Source organism: Rhinoraja longicauda, chromosome 4 (genome assembly GCF_053455715.1).
Source record: "Rhinoraja longicauda isolate Sanriku21f chromosome 4, sRhiLon1.1, whole genome shotgun sequence".
NCBI classification, from domain to species: Eukaryota; Metazoa; Chordata; class Chondrichthyes; order Rajiformes; family Arhynchobatidae; genus Rhinoraja; species Rhinoraja longicauda.
The window spans coordinates 67,308,201-67,332,679 of NC_135956.1; the positions used below are offsets into that span (position 1 = coordinate 67,308,201).

The 24,479-nt window shown below is 47.9% G+C and overlaps 2 protein-coding genes across 4 annotated transcripts in view; both read right to left on the bottom strand.

Moving 5' to 3' along the window:
• The window catches only part of LOC144592816 (anion exchange protein 2-like), a 200,576-nt gene extending 189,581 nt beyond the window's left edge, over positions 1-10,995 (bottom strand). For 2 of the 3 annotated variants that reach the window (XM_078397932.1, XM_078397935.1), the window contains exon 1: positions 10,777-10,995. The gene's annotated coding sequence lies outside the window, so the exon portion shown is untranslated. Of the gene's footprint in view, positions 1-5,877; positions 5,920-10,776 lie in introns of those variants that run through there. The other variant, XM_078397933.1, reaches the window with a different exon arrangement.
• Positions 10,996-14,263: 3,268 nt separating this feature from the next.
• Positions 14,264-24,479, bottom strand: part of atg9b (autophagy related 9B) — a 53,086-nt gene continuing 42,870 nt past the window's right edge. Inside the window, exons 13-15 of the mRNA XM_078397941.1 lie at positions 21,985-22,069; positions 17,927-18,066; positions 14,264-16,655 (exon numbers count right to left, since the gene is read on the bottom strand). Of these exons, the coding sequence (XP_078254067.1) occupies positions 16,650-16,655; positions 17,927-18,066; positions 21,985-22,069 (231 nt within the window). The 3' untranslated portion in view covers positions 14,264-16,649. The remainder of the gene's footprint in view (positions 16,656-17,926; positions 18,067-21,984; positions 22,070-24,479) is intronic.

The following is a 24,479-nucleotide window of genomic DNA, read 5'->3' on the forward strand; positions in this document are numbered from 1 at the left end:
ATCTTTCCCTCCCAACCCCAATCTCCTGCCTTCTCCTCATAACTCCTGATATTGGTGCTCATGGAATCTGACCTAAGTAGAGGTCAATCCAAGATCACCATCTCCGTCCACGAGACCAGAGGGACTGTGGGTCATTGCAGGGCACAGAGACTCTATGAATAACATGCTCACATCCAACCAAGGATGGAAGCCTATGCCGAAATTACTACTTTCACACAGGAAGGAGTTATTTTAAACCATGCCAACAGCTGACTACATAGTCACAGCATGGCCACAAAGAACGCAGCAGGAAACAAGCGCTCAGAACGGGTGATTCACTGTCCAGCCTCGACTTGGGAAGCTGCAGTCCTCTACCCCAGCAAGCAATCACCACCCAGCACCCTGCTTATAGGGAACTCCCTCCAGCACCCACAGCCCTCCATCATCCCCTCTCCTGCCTACGTAGTCAGTGATGGTCCGGCACTCCCTCCACATTCTCCTACAAATCAGATCACCCACATCAACAGCAGGTCACTGCAAAGTGTGAAGATTTACGAAGATGCTGTCAGGGGTCGATGGCCTGAACTATAGGAAGAGATAAGTTGGGAAGACTAGAACTTTATTATTTCACAATATGCGCACTGCTCTGCCCAAGATCTCTGATACTCCAGGTGACTAGTTTTCCCAACTACTAGCTCTCTGTGGAAACAGGAGAAACACTAGGGTAATAAAACAATGACATTACCTAGATTATTGGAGTTTAATGCAGATAAGTGTGAGGTGTTGCATTTTGGGAAGTCAACCCTGGGCAGGACCTTCGTAGTGAATGGCAGAGCCCTGGGCAGTGTTGTTGAGGAGAGGAATCTAGGAGTGCAGAGACATAGTTCCTTGATAGTGGCAGCACAAATAGATACGGTGGTCAAGAAGGCTTTCGGCACATTGGCCATCATCAGTCAGAGTATTGAATATAGTATTTGAGATGTTATGTTACAGTTAGTTGTACAAGATGTTTTTGAGGTCACATTTGCAGTATTGTATTCTGTTTTGGTCACGCTGCTATTGGAAAGATGCTAAGATGGAAAGAGTGCATTGATTTACAAGGATTTTGCCTGGACTTGAGGGCCTGAGCTATAGGGAGAGGTTGGGCAGATTAGGACTTTATTCCTTGGAGCACAGGAGGATGAGGGTGTTCTTATAGATATCCAAGATGGTATAGAGGCTTATAAGATAATGAGGAAAATAGACAGAGTAAATATCCAGAGTCAAGGAATCAAGAACCAGCGGACATAGGTTTAAGGTGAAGAGGGAAAAATTCAATAGGAACCTGAGGGGCAACTATTTCCACACAGAGGATGGTGGGTATCTGGAACTATCTACCAGAGGCCATAGTTGAGGCAAGTACAATAACAATATTTGATACATACATGAATAGCAAATGTTTAGAGGGAAATGAACCAAATGCAGGCAAGTGGAACTGGTGTAGATGGGGTACCTTAGTTGGCATGGGCAAAGTTGGGTCGAAGGGCATGTTTCCATGCTGTATGACCCTCTGACTATCTATGTCTAAACATTTTCACAGGCACATCAGCCCATTAAGAGGCAAAGTATAGTGCAGCAGCTCTATTGGGGTGACTATTAGAGGCTGAAATACTGTGTTTGAGGAATAAGTGCCGAGGCTTTGGATTGGGAGGCTTTTGGGAGGAGGCTGGGCAGAGATAAGTGGCAAGTGTTAAGGTTATAAATTATTGCTTTGTTTTTGTTTACATGTTGTCTATGAATTGTGTTTCTAGACCTGTAAAGCGGCTGCAAGTAAAAATGTCATTGTTCTGTTGTCAGTTCATATGACAATTGAACAAGTTTGACTCTCTGCTGAATCTTGAAGTACAGGCAAGAGCTTTAAACTTTACTCATCAGACAGTGTAGTCAAGGTGATAGTGGATCTTCCAGTGAGGTTACATGGGTAGAACATAGAAACAGAAGGGGAATGATCACTTTGATGGGACTGGATTCTGGGCCTCCCAAAAGTCAGCAGGAATTAGAGGAGTGAACGTGCAGGGAGATTGCAGATAGCTGTAGGAATAATAGGAGAGCATTTGTGGAAGACTTTGACTTCTGTAATAATGACTGTGTTTAAGGTGAGAGAGGAAAGATTTTATAGGAACTCAAGGGGTAACTCTTTCCACATGGAGGATGGAGGGTATATGGAACGAGCTGCCAGAGGAGGTAGCTGAGGCAGGTACTATAACATTTAAAAGACGTTTGGACAGGACAGGTTTGGAGGGATATGTGTCAAACGACACATATGACCCAGTATTATGCTTAATAATCTATAGAATTATTTTAATATATATTATCTATGCATTATTGCATTTACAGGCCTGTAAAGCTGTAGCAAGTAAGAATTTCATAGTTCTGTTGCTGATACATAAGATAATTAAACAATCTTGACTCTGGGTCTGTGTGCCTGTGATGCTGTTGCAAGAAAGATTTTTATTGTACTCAGTATTGCAGCACATCAGTTCCAGAGACAAAGTTACCCACCTCAATTGGGTAAAGGTGAATCAGACAGCAAGTACCCTGGCTTATAGTAAAACGGTCCACAGCTGTTCTTTTTAGAATAGTCAGTCCCACACCTCCACTCTGTCCTGAAGCCCTGAAGTTATTCTCTGTAAGGTCCTGGTCCAATTCCCCTTTGTCATTCCTCATTGGCTGCTTCTACATCTCCCTCAGACTGTTGGCTCAGAGAATGCCCACACGCTCCATACACAGTCTCTTCCCACATCCCTCTCCTTTTGCCAATTACTTTGAAATCAATGACTTGTTCCTTGAACCATCTACTCGGGTAGAACAGCTTTGATTTACCTTGTGTACACAGGTTACGATGTTGTCCATCTCAAACCTTTGAGGATCAAGTGTAAAAGTCCCAGCATGCCCTGTCTAACCTCACCCTGAAGCCATTCTGATAAATTAAGTTGATGTTTATGGGCGCATACACGAGTATGGTGAGGTAGTGGTATAATTATAACTCTTGGTCCTCACATTCTTCCTTAAGGACAGTGGCAAAAACTGGACACAACTGACTGTGGTTCAAGTCGAGGTACAATATAAACCTGCTACTTTATTGCCTCCTCTTGCCTTTATTTGTGAAGCTGAGAATTTCATAGGTTTCGCCACATCCTCTCTCAGCAAGCCAGTCACTTTCAAAAGACCCATTCACAAAAACATCCAGGTCCCTCTGCTCCTGCATACACTGGGACCCCATTGCCACCGGGTCCAAGAACAGTTTCTTCCCAGCAACCATCCAACTCTTAAACACTGCACAACACTAACCTCAGTAACAATGATCTTCTATGGACTGTGAATGAATGAATGAATGATACTTTATTATTACATGTGACATGTCACAGTGAGATTCTTTGTTTTGCCTACACCAGCTATGCAAAGTGTCGCCACATAGGTATGTAGGTTAATTGGCTGGGTAAATGTAAAAAATTGTCCCTAGTGGGTGTAGGATAGTGTTAATGTACGGGGATCACTGGGCGGCACGGACGTGGAGGGCCGAAAAGGCCTGTTTCCGGCTGTATATATATGATGATGATGATGATAGAGGGCACCGACAAAGTTACAACGCATTCCAGTTCGCTCCCAATGGACCCCCTTTGTTCTCTACACGAACCACCCACATCAGGTCCCCCTTTGTTCTTGGCGGCGCATCCGACCTCCAGCACCCACACAGCCCCGTCCGACCTCTGGTGCCCTTCACCCGCCCGTCTTCGACCGCCGACCCGTCCTCAGCTGTTGGCCAGTCCCCGTCCTCGACCACTGGTGCCCTCCTTGACCTTAACCAGCAGCCTCCGTCCTCATCCTCAACCACCAGCGCCTTCATCGAACACCGGCACCCTCCTCAACCACGACCGCCTTCACCCTCCTCGAACGCCGGCCCATCCTCGACCGCCAACACCAGTCCTCATCCTCGACCACCAGCGGCTTCATCGAACGCTGGCCCATCCTTGACCACGACTGCTGGCGCCTGATCTTGACCACTGATGGGTCCTCTCTTGACGACTCTGTGGCATCGACCCCGAGTCCGGCTGCAGGGACCCACTGCCCGGTTTCTCCGCAGCCGCCTGGGAGCGTCTGTGACAATGGTTGCAGTTTTGCACCTGGTATTACTGTTATTGATTTATTATTGTATATTATCTTGTGGTTACGGGCCAGATAAGATGCAGCAGGTAAGAATCCCATTGTTCTTTTGCCTGTACATATGAAAAACCCTCGTCTCTCTCCTTGTTCTTTCTGCTAAAATTTACACTTCACACTTGACACTATTTACGCTTCATCTGTCAATAGTCTGCCAGTCTGTCAGCCCACACCCTCACAGACTTTCACTACACCGCTCACCATCCATCACGCCAGATTTATGAGCCTTACTATTATCTTTTATTGATACCCATCACCTGACAGTTTAACTGGCATCACCTTTATCAGCGGTGAGAAAATAAAATCAAGCTGCTGGAAATCTAAAAAATAAACAGAAAATGCTGGAAATGTTCAGCGAGTCAGGCAGCATCTATGGAAAGGGAAACAGAGTTAACGGTTCAGCCTGTTTCTCTTTCCACAGATGCATCTTGATTAGTACTGGTGTCAGAGGTTATCGGGAGAAGGCCAGAGAATTGGGTTAGGAGGGAGAGACAGATCAGCCATGATTGAATGGCGGAGTAGACTTGATGGGCAGGATGTCCTAATTCTACTCCTATTCCTTATGACCTTATGATCCTGACCTGCTGAGTATTTCAGCTTTTTCCGCTTTCACTTATGAGAGGAAACTTGCAAGTGAGTTAGAGAGAAATACACGCCATTCGGCCCACCGGCTCCATATCAAATTCTACACTGATCCGATTTCATTCTCATCAACTTCCCTCAAGATTCCACACCTCATCAGCACACTGAGGACAAATTATAGAAGACGGTTAAAACACTGACTTCTGATATCTTTGGCAAGGAAAGAAGTGATTGGCGTTGACACAAGCAACGGCAGATGCTGCAATCCTGAGCAAAAACACAAACAGCTGGAGTAACTCAGTGGAACAAGCAGCATCTGCAGAGGGAACAGACTAATTGCTTTATTCACAAAATGCTGGAGTAACTCAGCAGGTCAGGCAGCATCTCGGGAGAGAAGGAATGGGTGACGTTTCGGGTCGAGACCCTTCTTCAGACTAACTCCATTGCGGGGAATGGGGGGGCAGCAATGTCTGAAGAGGATTCTGACCCAAAGAGTGATCCGTGTCTGTTTCTCTCTGCTAAGTACTGGAGCAACCTAAACCACAAACCCCAAACCCCTCCCCAATCCCATTCCAAGCGCAACCAGTGCAATCCCCAGCTCAAGAGTACCCTGATACCCACTTGAACCCTACAATGCCTAATCCCCTACCCCACCAACCCACTCCAAAACCACTTCCATCCCCTCACACAAACTCCTTCCATCCTCCACCCACAATGTCCACCCCCAACCTGCACACCAGGCTCCCCCTCCCACCTGCCCCCCGCTCCCTTCCTCCCTCACTCCCCCCATTCTTCCCCTCCCCGCAATCCCCATCATTCACTCTCTCCTTCCTCTTGCCGCATTCCCTCCATCCCTTTCTCCCCACTCCTTCAACACCCCCTCAGTCCCTCCCCACCCTCAGTCCCAACTCCACTTCCCCCTCCCTCTCTACTTCCCCTCCCTCTCTACTTCCCCATCCATCCGTCCCTCCCCGCCTTCCCTTACCTACCGTTCTCTCTCAGTCTCATTCTCATCCTCCTCCCCTCAGTCCTTTCCCCCTCTCCCTTCCCTCCCCCCTGTCGCTCACCTCCTCCCCTCAGTTCCATCCATTCTCTTCCACCCTCTCCCTCACTTACCCGACGTCTCCTTCGCGCCGCGCGACACAGCCTACGTGCGCGCTCCCGGGGCCGCGCGACACAGCCTACGTGCGCGCTCCCGGGGCCGCGCGACACATCCTACGTGCGCGCTCCCGGCGCCGCGTACATCAGCGTCCGCCTACGCGCGCGCTCCCGGCGTCGCGTGCCTCAGCGTCCGCCGACGTGCGCGCTCCCGGCACGCCCCCGTCACCAGCTGCGTCTGCGCGCGCCCCCAGCGGCCGGGTTTCCACGCGGGGTTGGGTCAGAGGCTGCTCTGACTCCGGACTGACACCATTGACAACACTCCCTCGGCACCGCCCCTCCCCTCGGCACCGCCCCTCCCCTCGGCACCGCCCCTCCCCTCGGCACCGCCCCTCCCCTCGGCACCGTCCCTCCCCTCGGCACCGCCCCTCCCCTCGGCACCGCCCCTCCCCTCGGCACCGCCCCTCCCCTCGGCACCGCCCCTCCCCTCGGCACCGCCCCTCCCCTCGGCACCGCCCCTCCCCTCGGCACCGCCCCTCCCCTCGGCACCGCCCCTCCCCTCGGCACCGCCCCTCCCCTCGGCACCGCCCCTCCACTGCACCACAGTGCGGCGCTTGGTCAGTAACGCCCCTCCCACAGCACTGTGCTCCCTCAGCCACTGCTCCTCCCACAGTGCGGCACTCCCTCAGTAACGCCCCTCCCACAGAACCGCGCTCCCTCAGCACGGCACTCCCTCAGCACGGCACTCCCTCAGTACTACCCCTCCCACCACAGTACCCCTCTGGTCACTCTCCCTCAACTTCCAGTGATCCTCGCCCACAGGTCAGTAGATGTCCAGTTGAGAGCTGCATTCCTCTCTCTCCATTTCTCAGCTCCGTTATTGAAACCACGTTGAATCTTATCAATTGAGCAAACTAAGCAATAACCCTGGTTGGTAATCTGCTCTTGGACTGACTGCCAAGCACATTCATCTCCATTCATGCCTACACACCACATTTATTTCTTTACTGTTCTTGATAAGGGAACCAGACACACTTTTGTTTGACATGTTACTTACTGGTTCAGGAACTTTAACTGGCACAAGTATCCAGGAACATATTCAGATAGTCAAATCTTCCAGAGTTATTTGTTAAGGCAAGTCCATACAAGTCCATAAAGAGATATGGGACATCCGAGATTTAGAGATTCCCCTCTCCCATCATAGATGAGGCCCTCACTCGTGCCTCCTCAGTACCCCGCAGCTCCGCCCTTGCTCCGCCTTCCCCCTACTCGCAACAGAGACAAAGTCCCCATAGTCCTTAACTTCCACGCCATCAGCCATCGCAAACTGCAACATAATCCTTTGAAATTTCCGTCACCTCCAACGGGATCCCACCACTAGCTACATTTTCCCATCTCCACCCCTTTCCAGCTTCCACAGAGACCCTTCCCTCCGCAACTCCCTGGTTAACTCATCCCTTCGCAACCAAACCACCCCCTCCCCAGGTACCTTCCCTGCAACCACAGAAGATGTCCCTATACCTCCTCCCTCCAGAGACCCAGACAGTCCTTTCAGATTAGACAGAGGTTCACTAACTCCTCCTCCAACCTCATCTGCTGTATCCGTTGTTCAAGATGTGGATTCTTATACATCGGCGAGACCAAACGTAGACTGGGCAATTGTTTCGCTGAATACCTTCGCTCAGCCCGCCTGAACCTACCTGATATCTCGGTTGCTAAACACTTTAATTCTCCTTCCCATTCCCACACAGATCTTTCTGTCCTAGATCTCCTCCATTGTCAGAGTGAGGCTAAACTCAAATTGGCAGAACTGCATCTCATATTTCATTTCAACAGAGCTTTATTTGTCATTCGGTACCAAGGTACCGAACGAAACTACATAGCAGTCACACACAAAAAAGAACACAAGACACATGACCCCAACCCAAACGTCCAGCACAGTGACTCCAAACACCCCCTCTCTGTGATGGAGGCAACAAAACTTCCACTCTCTTCCCCACGCCCACGGACAGACAGCTCGTCCCCGACCGACCCGCACAGTCCCCGCGGCCGAGTCGCACCGGGCGCTGAGACGTCTCGTGGCCGAACCGGGCGGTGGAAGGCCCCGCGACCGAGCCGTGCGCAGCTAAGTCCCGCGGCCGAGCCGCACCGGGCGTTGTTAGGCCCCGTGGCCGAGCCGCACCGGGCGATGGAAGGCTCCGCGGCCAAGCCACACCGGGCAATAGACAATAGACAATAGGTGCAGGAATAGGCCATTCAGCCCTTCGAGCCAGCACCGCCATTCAATGCGATCATGGCTGATCACTCTCAATCAGTACCCCGTTTCTGTCTTCTCCCCATACCCCCTCACTCCGCTATCCTTAAGAGCTCTATCCAGCTCTCTCTTGAAAGCATCCAACGAACTGGCCTCCACTGCCTTCTGAGGCAGAGAATTCCACACCTTCACCACTCTCTGACTGAAAAAGTTCTTCCTCATCTCCGTTCTAAATGGCCTACCCCTTATTCTTAAACTGTGGCCCCTTGTTCTGGACTCCCCCAACATTGGGAACATGTTTCCTGCCTCTAATGTGTCCAATCCCCTAATTATCTTATATGTTTCAATAAGATCCCCCCTCATCCTTCTAAATTCCAGTGTATACAAGCCCAATCGCTCCAGCCTTTCAACATACGACAGTCCCGCCATTCCGTGAATTAACCTAGTGAACCTACGCTGCATGCCCTCCATAGCAAGAATATCCTTCCTCATATTTGGAGACCAAAACTGCACAGTATTCCAGGTGTGGTCTCACCAGGGCCCGGTACAACTGTAGAAGGACCTCTTTGCTCCTATACTCAACTCCTCTTGTTATGAAGGCCAACATTCCATTGGCTTTCTTCACTGCCTGCTGTACCTGCATGCTTCCTTTCATTGACTGATGCACTAGGACACCCAGATCTCGTTGAACTCCCCCTCCTCCTAACTTGACACCATTCAGATAATAATCTGCCTTTCTATTCTTACTTCCAAAGTGAATAACCTCACACTTATCTACATTAAACTGCATCTGCCATGTATCCGCCCACTCACACAACCAAGTCAAAGTCCAAGTCCAAGTCACCCTGCAGCCTTATTGCATCTTCCTCACAATTCACACTACCCCCCAGCTTAGTATCATCTGCAAATTTGCTAATGGTACTTTTAATCCCTTCGTCTAAGTCATTAATGTATATCGTAAATAGCTGGGGTCTCAGCACCGAACCTTGCGGTACCCCACTGGTCACTTCCTCCCATTCCGAAAGGGCACTGTTAAGTCCAGCGGCCGAGCCGCACCGGGCGATGGAAGGCCCCGCGGCCGAGCTGCACCGGGCGATGGAAGGCCCCGCGGCCAAGCCGCACCGGGCACTGTTAAGTCCAGCGGCCGAGCCGCACCGGGTGATGGAAGGCCCCGCGGCCAAGCCGCACCGGGCGATGTTAAGTCCAGCGGCCGAGCCGCACCAGTGATGAAAAGTCCCGTGGCCGAGCCGCGCCGGGCGATGTTAGGCCCTGCGGCCCGGGCACTGTTAAGTCCAGCGGCCGAGCCGCACCAGCGATGTTAGGCTGCTTGCAGCCCAGTGGTATGAATATTGATTTCTCTCACTCCAGGTAGCCCCGGCATTCACTCTCTCTCTATCCCTCCCTAACTCAAGTTGCACTAGCTTCTCGTTTTCACCCAACAGTTAACAATGACCTGCTTCCATTATCATCATTACTTTTTTTGCATATATTTTATTCATTGTTCTTTATCTCTCTACATCATCGTCTATATCTCTCATTTCCCTTATCCCTAACCAGCCTGAAGAAGGGTCTTTTCCCAAAACATCACCCAATTCTTCTCTCCAGAGATGCTGCCTGTTCCACGGAGTTACTCCAGCTTTTTGTGTCTATCTTCGGTTTAAACCAGCATCTGCAATTCCTTCCTACACATAAATATTTGATCTGGTTCTAAAAAGCTAAGTGTTGGATGAATTCAGTGGATCTGGCAGTGTCTGTGCTGGGAATGGGCTGACAAAGTTTTGAGGCAAGGTCCTTCATCAGACCCAAAATGTCTGTCCATTCCCTCCATAGATGCTGCCTGCCCTGCTGAGTTGCTTCCACACATCTGCAGATCCTTGTGTCTCCTAGGCTCCATCCATTAATTTGAGCTCTTTGCACGGCGCATCAACAGGCCAGTCAGCCTGATCTGTTGGTGCAACACAGCATAACCAAGGACCAGTCTCATCACGATCTCTCCCTCTGCTCCCCTCTCCCATCAGGCAAGAGGTTCAGATGAAAATGCATTCTCCACATTCAGGCACAGTTTTTTCCCAGCTGTTATCAGACAACTGAACCATCTCACCAACTTTAAAGTTTAAATCTATCTCCCAGGGAGGGAGGGAGGAGGAGAGGGGAGGAGGAGAGTGGGGGGGGGGGGGGGGGGGAGGGGGGGAAAGGAGAGGGTGCTGCACCAATGCATGAGAGTTTTGAGCCCAACGGGTCCACCTGGTCTAGTTTTACACTAAGCGTTATACCCTTTATCCTGTATCTGCACACTGCGGATCCGCTGAGTTGTAATCATCTAGTCTTTTCGCTGACCAGATAGCGCAAAACAAAAAAAGCTTTTCACTGTAGTTCGGTACACGTGACAATATACTAAACATCTCGCTTCTTTGTCACCCTCTGTACTGTTAAAACGCATTCAAAAGGCGACTTGGCCTCACCGTACCACAGATATTCTCCCTGTCCTCTCCAACCCAACATCTCGGTCATTCCCACTTGTCCCCTTCTCCCGTCGGGCAGAAGATATATATGCGCGAAAGCACGTACCACCAGATTCGTGAACAGCAGCTTCCCCGCTGTTATGGGACTACTGAACGGACCTCCCAAAAAGCGAGGTTGCAGTTACAAATCTTCCAACCTACCTCATTGGGGACCTTTCAGATTTTTTAAATCAGCATTTTCTCTGTACTTGTAACATTACGTTCTGCCCTCTGGTATTTTTCTCTTTGCACGCTATGTTGTTCTCCTAGTCACGAGAGAATATCAGCTTAATCTTTCAGAAGCATCTCAGCCCCATGCTCCACACCAGAAAACAAGTGAAATCTTCCACTGCTACAGGCCTCTGCAGATTGCTGCGTTGCATTTTGTAGATGGTGCACACTGCAGCCACTATGCGCTGAGATGGAGGGAGTGATTGGTTGGATGTTGTGTCAATCAAGCAAACTGCTGCTTTGTTCTGGGTCTTGACAAGCTCTTTGAGTAATTTGTTAGGCTGCATTCAAACAAGTACGTGCGAGGTGTGAAAGAACAAATGGCAATTACAATAAAATGAAATCTCAAAGGTAACAGGACATCTGTCTCGCTGGGTGCGATTTCTATTTGCCGCTAGGTGCAATTGAAATGTATTCGTTAATCTGCGACTTCCTCAGGTACTTGATCTATGATTGTTGGACCATGTGAAGTAGCAAAGGCTCGAGTACCTGCAGGAATGAAATGCACATCGAAGGGAAATTTGGTTGGTATATAAGGAGCAGACGAATCTTTGTTCGATGAGCAGTTGTTGCTCCCAGTGATCACTGTATTTAATGCTCTTAAATAAAGTCTTGATTGCCTTGCCCGATCTTGGTAGTGTTTTTAAAGTCTTTTTTTTAAACAGAAGTGCCCCCTCACACGCCCGACATGCCTTGTAGACGTTGAAGCCTTATGGTGTCAGTGGTGAGTTACTCTAATCTCACCGTGAAATGAGTCATTAAGATGGAATGGGTGCAGAGAAGATTTACAAGGATATTGTCAGGACTTGAGGGCCTGAGCTATAGAGAGGTTGGGCAGGCTAGGACTTTATTCCTTGGAGTGATCTTATAGAGGGGTGATCTTATAGAGGTGTATAAAATTATAAGGGGAATGGATAGGGTGAAGGCATAGTCTTTTATGCGGAATAGGAGAATCAAGAACCAAAGGACATAGGTTTAAGTGGGGAAAGATTTAATAAGAACCTGTGGGGGCAATGTATTCACACAGAAGGTGGTGGGTATATGGAACGAGCTGCCAGAGGAGCTAGGCACACTAATAGCATCTAAAAGACACAATGGACAGGCACATGGATAGGAAAGGTTTGGAGGGATATGGGCCAAATACGGGCAAATGGAACTACCTTGAATGGAGCATCTTAATTAACCTGGATGAGTTAGGCCAAAGGGCCTGTTTCCGTGCCGTGTAACTATGACTCCAATGAAGGCAGAGATGGAGATTTTTACAATACACTTAATTAAAGCAGATAGGGACAGGTGGAGGGTGTAGAGACCAGGATTGCATCAGCCACGACCTGCATGAACAGTAGATGGTGTCTGAGGGCTGAATGGAAGAGTCCAGTTCCTGTTGCTTATTTGGTGTGCACTGCCCTCTGGTGCTGTACTAGCATTTGACAGACAAGGATCAACTGAAAGATTCAATGCAATTTATCCATCATCTATCGGTTTACTTTTGGGTAGAGATACAGCACGGAAACAGGCCCTTCGGCCCACCGAGTCCGCGCCGACCAGGGATCCCTGTACACTAGCACTATCCTTCACACTAGGGACAATTTACAGTTTGTATCAAAGCCAATTAACCTACCAACCTTGGAGTCTTTGGAATATGGGAGGAAACCGGAGCATCCGGAGAAAACCCACACGGTCACAAGGAGAACGTACAAACTCTTTACAGACAGCATCCCTAGTCAGGTCTTTGGCGCTGTAAGGCAGCAACTCTACGGATGTGCCACTGTATTGCCCCTTTATTTGAGAATCTGAGCTGGGCCTGGATTTTACTGTGCTAAACACAAGCCGGTAGGTACCCTACCAAATACACATGGCCGAGATGGCCATATCTCCCCCACGGTATCCAAGGAAAACAAAGCTTTTCACTGCACCTTGGTGACAATAATAAACCTAAGCCATTATCTTCGCCTTAAAAGTAGATACAGACTGTACATTAGCAAAGATACCAAAAATCATCTTTCAGAGCGCAGAATTTTCATAGAATCATAGCTGTACAGCATGGAAACAGGCGCTTCAGTCCACATTGTCCGTGCCGACCACGCTTAACATACAGGGCTAGTCCCATTTGTCTGCATTTAGCCGATATCCCTCTGAATCCTTCCTATTTATATAACTGTCCAACTATCTTTGCAATAAAAAAATTATTATATCTGCTTCTATCGCTTCCTCTGGCAGCTCGTTCCAGATACGGAATACCCTCTGAGTGAAAAAGTTGCCCCTGAGGCCCCTCTTAAATCTCTACCCTCTCACTTTAACCCTATGCTGTCTAATTTTAGAATTGTTTACCCTTGGAAAAAGTGTGAGTGATCACTTTATCCATGCCCCCCATGATCTTGGACACCTCAATAAAGTCACGCCTTAGCCTCCTACGCTCCAAAGAAAAACGTCCCAGCCTGTCCTACCTCTTCCTATAACTTCAGCCCACAAGCCCGGGTAACATCCTGGTGAATCACTTCTGCACCCTTTCCAACTTAATAACATCCTTCCAAAACAACTCTCACCAACTTCTGCAGATGTACCATAGAAACCCTTAAATCTTTCCCCTCTCACCTTAAACAAGGAAGACAACTTAAAAATCAGCAGACATAGGTTTAAGGTGAAGGGAGAAAGATTTAATAGGAGTCTGAGGGGTATATTTTTCACACAAAGGGTGGTGGGTGTATGGAACGAGCTGCCAGAGGTAGTTGAGGCAGGAAGTATTGTAAAAAACAAGTAGAAAGGTACATGGATGCGACAGGTTTGGAGGGATATGGGCCAAACACAGGCAGGTGGTACTAGTGTAGATGGGACATGTTGGACGGTGTGGGCCAGTTTGACCGAAAAGCCTGTTTCCATTCTGTATAACTCTATGATGCCTGGATTAGGGGCCATTCGCTACAGGGAGAGGTTGTACAGACGTGGATTGTTTTCTCTGGAGGTTACTGATAGAATTATATAAAATTATGAGACATAGATAGGGTAGACAGTCAGAATCTAACCCCCAGGATGGAAAAATCAAATACTAGAGGGCACAATTTTGAGATGAGAGGGGCAAAGTTTAAAGATGTGCAGGGCAAGTTTTTTTTACAGAGGGTGGTGATTGCCTGGAACGTGTTGCCAGGGGTGGTGTTGGAGGCAGAAACGATAATGGCATTTAAGAGACTTTCAGATAGGCACATGGATATACATGGAATTAAGTGATATAGATCATGTACAGGTACATAACATAATCTTGGTCTTGGCATCATGTTCAGCACAGATATTGTGAGCCAATGGGCCTGTTCCTGGGCTGTACTGTACTATATTCTATTAATAGGACAGCCTGTGAACCCATGAAACAACAAAGTTTATTGCGACAGGAGTCAAGGGGAACAAATAAAACAGAGATTCGGTTATAAATATTTAATAAAACTTTCCTATTTAGCAGTCATTACTTCGTAAAATTAACTGACATCATCGTGTTGAGCAGCTGATTATTTAATCTTGAAATGAGTTCATTCAATGAGCACAGCACCACACACAGCTAGCACCTCTCTCCAGCCAATACTGGTGATCAACGTTAATACTTAATCCGGCCGTCACGGAGCCGTCAGACATTCCCAGGGCAGCAACAATGCAGGTAAGATATAGAGTAAAGCTCCCTCTGCACAGTGCGCTCATACAATCTCCGGGCACAGGTTAGACATGCAGGAAAGCTCCCTTAATGCTGCCCCACCTCACACGTCCAAGGCAGAGGCTAGGTACAGAGTGAAGCTCCGTCTGCACTGTCCCGTCACACACTCCCAGGGCACGATTATACACAGATAGAAACTTGTAAACACAAGGAACTGCAGATGCTGGGATCTGGCGTCAAACAGAAAGTGCTGAAGTAACTCAGCGGGTCAGGCAGCATCTCTGGGGAACATGAATAAGTGATGACTCGGTTCGGGGTCCTTCTTCACATACTAGCTTCCTCTGCACTGCCCTTATATGCACTCCCATGGCATGGGTCACAGAGTGAAGCTCCCTCTACCCTGTCCCATTACTCACTTCCAGGACAAGGTCATTGGGCTGACGGAGAGTCAAGCTCCCTGTACAGTTTGTCAACGAGAGGGAATTTTCTGTCATCCATCCTGTCACCAGCCTTCTCCACATGGAAAATTGGTTCTTGAGGATTAGTTCCTGAGGAATAATTCCTCGGGATACCTGGCAGAGCGAGCATCTTTAGTCTCCAGGCGAGTTCAGAATGAAGCTTCGAAACCAGACTGTACCCACTTGGTGTTGGGAATACCAAGGTCACAAAACCGACCATTGTAATGTGCTGGCATGAAAACAATCTAACATTCCTATAAATTGAACACTGTCTGATGCCCGGTCTCCAAAACTATTCGAGCGGGCAAGCTTGTAACAGGGCGACTGCTGAACCGGGACACAGTGGTAGGAGTGGAGTGATGTTGCTGTACAGACAAAGAGGCGATTATTCTAGGAGTTCCGGGAAACCAGATTCACACTGTTACTGTTTATAGTGTACATGTCCAAACAATTTATTACCAGAGCAGAGAAGGTTGAGGTGAGATTCACCAGGCTGGTGGGCAGGGAGCCAGTACTGGAGGTGACGGAGGGAACCCGAGGAGAGACGAGGGAGCGTTTAATTACACCGCTGATTGCAGTGAGACACTGTTTGACAACACGTTCTACAGACGACTCTCTGGGAGTGAGATGGGGACAAGATAGGGGTGCGATTATACGGGGACACGGCACAAGTCCCTGGACCAAACGGCTTCGTTCCGTACCATACGGCTCTTGAATTGGATTCTGTTGTGCCTCGGTAGAGTCAGACAGGTTCCAGCAGAGAGGCTCCTGACCAAGGGGACTCCATGTGGACCCTCAGCCGAGAACCTCCATGCCCCGGCTGGGGTTGCACACACCAAGAGAAAGTATTTCCAGCCCAGGTTCCCGATCCCCATTTTTGCCCTGTGAACCATTGCTGCAAAACCAGGAATAAGTTTTGCACGGATTTGGGATTTATTATTGCTGTGGTGCCAAATGTTGCCAAACAGTCCGTGACATCTACTCACAGAAGAAGTTCGGGTGAGGTAGGATGGACCGAAGCAGTGCGATGGGGAGGGGAGGTGGCGTAGCACAACAGGTCAATAGGGTGACCCCAGCATGCAAAGCCCCTGGGAACCCCCCTCCCACCACCCCCACTGCACATGAACACCACATCCCATTGGCCCACATGCTTTGAACCTCAGACATAAATGTTACTCCTCAAAGTGTAGAGATGGAAGGAGCGTGGGGGGAATGGGGGGTAGTCAGATCCAGGTCAGAGATAGTGTGGGAGAGGGGGGAGGAAGAGGAAAGGAGTTGGGAGAGAGTGGAGATCTGGGCTTGAGAAGAGAGTCAATGTCCCATAGTTTTGACTCTTGCTCCCCCTTCTGCCCTCCGTCCCTGCCCACTAGACGAGACACCTGCCCTCGATGCCTTCAGTCCAATCCGCCAATCTTGTCGAGGGACCAGGGCCGTGGGCAACGTATTGTTCCTTCTGCACGTTGAGCAAACCCGTCTCTTGAAATGTTGCCATGAGTGTGCAGGGGGTGCCAGCAGTGGGGTCCACACAGAGTGGGCACCACTCTCACCACAACGCCGGCACTGGAAGACATCCCGCCACCTTTGAGTGCGACAGAAGCCCAGGGAAACTCGCCGCTCGCCAGCCGCAAGCCTTGGGAATGCACTCCTACGATCTCACCACCAGCAGGTCGGATACGTTAAGGCCACCCAGGTCAGTCCCGTCCAAACACTTAAACCTGTGGCAGGAAGCAAACCAAATGACAATGATCTCATAGAGGTGCATGAAATCATAAGAGGAATAGATCGGGTAGATGCACAGAGTCTCTTGCCCAGAGTAGGGGAATCGAGAACCAGAGGACATAGGTTTAAGGTGAGGGGTGGGGGGGGAAAGATTTAATAGGAATATGAGGGGTAACCTTTTCACACAAAGGGTAGTGGGTGTTTGGAATGAACTGCCAGAGGAGATCGTTGAGGCAGGGACTATGGCATCTTTTAAGAAAAAATGAGACAGGTACATGGATAGGACAGGTTTGGAGGGGTATGGGCCAAACGCAGGCCGGTGGGACTAGTGTAGATGGGACATGTTGGTTGATATGGGCAAGTTGGGTCAAAGGGCCTGTTTCCATGCTGTATGACTCTATGAATCTAATTGAGGGTCGACAAGAGGTGCAGAGAAGATTTATGAAGATGTTGCCAGGACTCGAGGGCCTGAGCTACAGGAAGAGTTTGGGCAGGCTGGAACTTTATTCCTTGGAGTGCAGGAGGCTGAGGGGTGATCTTAGAGGGGTGGATAAGATCATGAGGGGGAATAGATAAGGTGAATGCACAGAGTCTTTTACACAAGGTAGGGGAATCAAGAGGGCATCGAGAGGGCACAGGTTCAAGGTGAAATCTGGAAGATTTCATAAGAACCTGAGGGACAAATTTTTTACCTTGAGCTTGGTGGGTATATGAAATGAGCTGCCAGAGGAGGTAGTTGAGGCAGGTACGATAGCAACATATAAAAAACAATTGGACAGATACATGGATAGGACATGGTTAGAGGGAGACGGGCCCAGGCATGGGTAAATGGGATAAGCATGGATGGAGCATCTTGCAAGGTCAGCATGGACGAGTGAAGCTTCAACTTCAGCAGTTGAGCTGAAGGACCTGTTTCAGTGACTAGTTATCTAATCATAGAGGAGGCAGATAAAGGGGGGGGGGTGGTGTGTGTGTTTTGTGTGTGTTTTGTGTGTGTTTTGTGTATGTTTTGTGTGTGTTTTGTTTGTGTGTGTGTGTTTTGTTTGTGTGTGTGTGTGTGTGTGTGTGTGTGTGTGTGTTTTGTTTGTGTGTGTGTGTGTGTGCGTGTGTGTGTTTTGTGTGTGTGTGTGTGTGTGTGTGTGTGTGTGTGTGTGCGCGCGCGCGCGCGCCCGCGCCCCGTCCCCCCCCCCAGTGAGGGTGTGTGTGGGATCCCCAGTGAAGGTCAGTGCAGGAGGTTAGGACTGTCTGTAATGTGTACAACACTCACCCTGTTTGTCTGAGAAGGCACTTCAATTTCCGAGTCCTGCGGACCCCCGTCGGGACCCTCTCCACTTGCCTCCTCCGTCCAGCCCCCCAGATGAAGCTGTGAATTGGCCGTCAATGTTTCAGGCGAAATTAACCGAGGCACTAAGAATGAACAAAAACATTGGTCAGTTATGACCATCCACACACAATACTCCTCCAACCCTGTTCAGGAACAGCTTCTTTCCCTTTCTTACCAGACTACTCAACTATCCTCCCCATAACTCTGGTTAGTCTTGATCTTCCAATCTACCTCACTGCAGCCCATGTACTTTTTTTTTGTACTTGCACTTTCTCTGTAACATTATATTCTACACTCTGGTAATTTTCTCTTTGCACTACCTGTTTTACTTGTGTGTGGTTTGAATGAACTTATGTATGGCATGAAAAAAAGACACAAAGTGTTGAGAGCAACTCAGTAGGTTAGACAACATCTCTGGACAACATGGATAGGTGACTTTTTGGGTTGGGATCTTTCTTCAGATTGAGTGTAGAAGAGGGAAAGAAAGCTGAAAAAGAAGAGGGGTAGGAAATAGCCTGGCAGGCAACAGGAGGATACAGGTGAGCGGGTTTTGATAGACGGTTGGATAAAGACTAGAGATTAAAAGACAGGTGTGTGACAGAAGGATTGTAAATTGTGAAGCTAGATGAAGGAATGTAGGTGGAAGGGGAGGGTGAGGGGAGAAATAGGTTCCAGTCCAGGTGGGGCACAGGGGAGGTAGGGGGTTGTATAATGTATATATGGTATGATTTGACTGGGCAGCACACAAGGTTTTTCACTGTATCTCAGTACATGTGACAATAATAAACCATTATCAATACCTTCTGCCTTTTATGTCCTCGGTTTCTGATCTTTCCAGCACCTGAAACTGACCATTCCAGACTTTTCCCCATAAGTACTATCCACCAGCCCCAGTGACATCCTCCCGCATCTATGAATTAAATCTCTCCTCAATCTCCTTCATTCCACAGAAAACATCTCAGCTTCGACTCTCCCATAACTGAGATCATGCGGCAGAGACAATGTCCTGGTGAAATACTCGCCCATCCCCGACACTGCCATTGAGCACAACCCTGCACTAATCCCATTGTCAGCACTCACACCGTGGCTTTCTCTGCCTGGCCGATTCATGTCTCATCCAGATACTTTCTAAACATTGTGAGAGTCTCTGCCTCACCCTCCCGTTGGGCAGTGCGTTCCACATTCCAACCACACAGAGGGTGGTGGGTATATGGTATGAGCTGCCAGAGAAGGTAGTTAAGGCAAGTATTATAACATTTAAAAGACTTTTGGACAGGTGCATGGAAAAGGAAAGGTTTAGAGGGATATGGGCCAAATGCAGACTAGTGTAGTGGGGCATCTTGGTCAGCATGGGAAAGTTGGGCTGAAGGGCGTGGTTCCATACCGCATGACTCTGACTCTACAACCACACTCTGGGGGAAAATGCTTCCTCAGATTCCCTCTAAACCTCTCATCCATCACTTTAAACCTATGCCCTCTGGTCTTAGACATGCTCCATGGGGATAACTTACTACCAGCCCAATCTATGCCTCTTATAATTTATTATACTGCGATCAGGACCCCCTCAGTCTCTGCTGCTCCAAGGACATTAAACCTATTTAATCCAGTTTCTCCTCCAATCTGGTATTATCCATCCCCATCAACATCCTGCTGAATCTCCTCTGCAACCTCCCCAAATGTCCCCTCGCAATGCATTAGCGTCATAGTTATACCATACAGAAACAGGCTCTTCAGTCCAACTCATCAAACTGACCGAGATGTCCCATCTAAACTAATTCCATTTTCCAATATTTGGCCTATATCACTCTAAACATTTCCTATCCATGTACCTATTCAAATGTCTTTTAAATGTTCAGTTCAGTTTAGTTTAATTTAGAGATACAGCACAGAAACAGGCCCTTTGTCCCACTGAGTCTGCACCGACCAGCAATCCCCCACATTAACACCATCCTACACACACTAGGAACAAGTTATAATTTTTACCAAGCCAATTAGCCTACAATCCTGTACGTCTTTGGAGTGTGGGAGGAAACTGGAAGTCCAGAGAAAAACCACGTAGGTCACATGGAGAACGTACAAACTCTGTACAGATGGCACCCATAGTCAGGATTGAACCCGAGTCTCTATTGCAGCAGCTCTACCGTTGCACCTGTGCCACCTGTAATTGTAACTACCTCCTCTGGTAGCATGTTCCATATACCCACCACCCTCTGTGTGCAAAGGTTGCCCTTCAGCTTACTATTAAACCTTTTCTTCCTCACATTAAACCTATGCCTTTGAGAACTTGATTCCCATTCTTTGGTCAAAAAAAACGGCATTCATCCAATCCATCTGATTCACCTCTACCCCAATGCAAACATTGAACTTTATCTCTGGAACTGGTGCACTCTAATGATGAGAACTATATTTTGCACTTTTTAAACTTTACCTTAGCTTTACTTGAGTTTGGCTTGATTGTGTTTATGTACAGTATTATATGATTTGTTTGGATAGCGTGCAAAATAAAGCTTTTCACTGTACCTCAATACACATGATAATAACAAAGCTAAACCTATCTATTCCCCCATGATTTGGCCTCGCCAACGTCTTGTACAACTGTAACATAATGGCCCAATCTCTATGTGGAAACAAAAAACTGCAGAGGCTGGTTTACAAAAAAAGGCACAAAATTCTGGAGTAACTCAACAGGTCAGGCAGCATCTCTGAAGAACATGGATAGGTGGCGTTTTGGGTTGAGACCCACATTAATTCCCAACTTCTATACTCAATTACCTGACTGATGAAGGCCAAAAGCCTGTTTGACCTGTCCTACCTTTCCCCTGAATGTTTCAGAAACAGGCCACCCAGAGCATATTGTTGCCTTTCTTTCAGTCTTAGCCTGTAGGTACTATTGCAAAGTTTAAGAAACATTTAGACACGTACATGGATAGGACAGGTTTAGAAGGATATGGGCCAATCACAGGCAGGTTGGACTAGTGTAGATGCGGCATGTCGGTCAGTATGGGCAGGTTGGGCCGAAGGGCCTGTTTCTACACTGTATGACTCTATTACCCCACGTTTTCCTGAACTATGCGCTCCAGTTCATGTCATAGGCCCATCACGTCTATGCCACCATTTAATCATGGCTGATCCATCTTTCCCTCTCAACCCCTTTCACCTGCCTTCTCCCCATAAAATTTGACACCCTTACTAATCACAAACCTATCACTCTCCGCTTTAAACATACTCAATGTTTCTTCAATGTTGGAAACAGCACATTTGGAAGAAATGAGACTCCTCCTAATAGAAAAAAAAGACCAATTCTTATCGAGTTGGTCTCCATTTATTGACCTTGTGGAATCATGCGGTGTAATATCAGCATAAAATTAAAATTCGGGGTTTGACTGAAAATTGATTAAGAATATTAAAAAAAAAAAAAAAAAACATCGATTGGTTGCGTGGGAGAATCTCCTCTTTGCTTTACTTTTGCACATTTCCTTTTTTTTTTTTTTTTTTTTCACTCGATACTCACTAATTTATTCTTTACTCTTCACTACTTCTTTCTTTCTCATTTCTTTTTAAAAAGGAAGTTGTACAAATAATGTTTTAATAATTCTTGGCACCTGTAAAAAGGAACCATTAAAATGTAATGTGCTTACTTCCAAAAAAACAAAAAAATAAATTAAAAAAAATAAAAAATAAAAAAAAAACAAAAAAAACAAAAAACAAAACATACTCAATGACTTGGCGTCCACAGCCGTCTGAGGCAATGAATTCCACAGATTCATGACTAAAGAAAATTTTCCTCATCTTCTTTCTAAAGGCATCTCCTTTTATTCCAAGGCTATGGCCTCTGGTCTGAGACGCTCCCACTAGTGGAAACATCCTCTCCAAATCCACTCCATCCAGGCCTTCCACTATTCAGTAAGTCCCCCTCATCCTCTTAAACTCAGTTTTGCGGAGTTCACTTGCGACACATGGTGTGGGCCCGGCCCTTCGTGCGGTAAAGAGTGCCGAGGTACCTGGAGCGGTGGGCTGCTCGGTGTCGGAACTGTGGGCCTGGGACCTGGCCTCCATCTGTGGTGGCTGAACAGTCTGCTGGTGGAGCTGCAAGACAGAAGAACCGTTTAGTTTAATTTAGTTTATTGTCACGTGTACCGAGGTATAGTGAAAACCTTTATTGTGCGCTAACCAGTCAGCAGAAAGACAATACATGATTACAATAAAGCTATCCAGTGTACAGATACATGTTAAAGGGAATAACGTTTAAGGCGACACAGTGGTATAGCGGTAGAGTTGCTGTCTTATAGCGCCAGAGACCATGGTTCGATCCTGGCTAAGGAGTACTGTCTGTATGGAGTTTGTACGTTCTCCCTGTGACCACGTAGGCTTTCTCCGGGTGCTCCAGTTTCCTCCCACACTCCAAAGACTCCCACACTCCAAATATGCAAAAATAGCTAATAAATGCAAAATGGTTCCTACATGAACTTTACTAGACTTTATCTTGTATTAGTTTAATTTTAGTTTAGAGATAAGGTGTGGAAACAGGCCCTTCAGCCCACCGAGTCCACGCCAACCAGCAATCCCCATACACTAGTTCTATGCTACAGACAAGGGACAATTTAAAGAAGGCAAGTAAAGTTCATGTAGGAACCATTTTGCGTTTATTAGCTATTTTTGCATATTATTGTATTACTTTGTATGCTACAGTATTTCTTTTGGACATTAAGAGGTTAATATTAAGCTTACGTACAGAACTGCGAGGACCCAGAGGTGTGGCTAGGGTTATGTATAAATTCTTCCAGCACTGATATAATTTTAGTGTGTGACGATGAAAGGTCTACTGAATACAAGGTTCAGTAGATATACGAGAAGTGCCTGCTGGATAAAAGGTCTGGCAAGACAGTATAGGTCGCGTAGGAACGACGATAGGATATTAGATTCTTATCAAGTTAACAACAAGTTAACAACAAGTTAATGACAAGAGATATGTCAAGTAGTGTAGGAAAATAACTGCAGATGCTGGTACATATCGAAGGTATCACAAAATGCTGGAGTAACTCAGCAGGTCAGGCAGCATCTAGGAGAGAGGGAATGGGTGACGTTTCAGGTCGAGACCCTTCTTCAGAGATATGTCAATATGTTTTATTGCAACTTCAAATAAACGACTAACTAACTGAAACGTCGTGGAGATCTCTTTGCTATTGTTATTTGCGTCAAGAATGTTTCGCTCCCGTTCCTACGTCATACGGTAAGCTTTGGGGCTTTATAAGGAAGACGAGAAGTTAGCCGTAATAGTCCGATTAAAGATAGTGTGTAGTTCTCCAGCAAGGTAGATAGTAGCTCAGGACTGCTCTCCAGTTGGTAGGACGGTTCAGTTGACCAAGAAAAACTGGGAAGAAAATGTCCCTGAATCTGCAGGTGTGCGTTTTCACACTTCCATATCTCTTACCTAATTGGAGAGGGAAGAAGAGGGAGTAGCCAGAATGCCAACTTGTCTTCGATTATGCCGCTGGCCTTGCCACGAGGTGTAAATGGAGTTGTTGGGGACATGCCGAACTTCTTAAGCCTTCTAGGCTTTCAGGAGAATCTTTCATGGACTTCCCCAATGCAGGCCCCACCAATGTGTCACCATCGCCTCCAACCTTCCACCCCCCTCCTCCTGCTGTTCCAGACCTTACCCTCTGCACAGACCCCAGCCACAAACTCAATCTCTGGCTCCCCATGCAAACTCCCACACTCTTCCTCTCTCGGGTCCACCCACACCTCTCAGCCCGCAGTCCGGAGAAGGGTCTCAACCCGAAACGTCACCAGTCCATGTCCTGCACAGATGCTGCCTGACCCGCTGAGTTCCTACATCACTTTGTGTTTTGCTCAAGATTCCAGTATCTCATGTTCTGTGGGAGGGGCTGTGCTGAGGGAGCGCCGCACTGTGGGAGCGCTGCACTGTGGGAGCGCCGCACTGTGGGAGGTGCGGTACTGAGGGAACGCCGCACTGTGGGAGTGCCGCACTGTGGGAGGTGCAGTACTGAGGGAGCGCTTGCACTGTGGGAGCGCCGCACTCTGGGAGGTGTGGTACTGAGGGAGCGCCGCACTGTGGGAGGAGCAGAACTGAAGGAGCACCGCACTGTGGGAGGGGCAGCACTGAGGGAGCTTCATACAGTGGGAGAAGCAGTAGTAAAATGGATGTTTCTGTCCTGAATGTATTTAATAAAACAGTGTAAGAAATATTACATCTAACTAAACACGTCGTAGAGTTGTTGCCTTACAGCGTCAGAGATCCGGGTTTGATCCTGACTATGGATACTGTCTGTACGGAGTTTGCATGTACCCTCTATGACTGCGTGGGCTTCGTTCAGGTGTCCAGTTTCCTCCCACATTCCAAAGAAGTACAGGTTTTCTGGTTAGTTGGCTTCTGTAAATTGTCCCTAGTATGTAGGATTGATAGTATGTAGGATTGATAGTCCCTAGTATGTAGGTGATAGCTGGCTGGCACAGACTCAGTGGTTTGATGGGC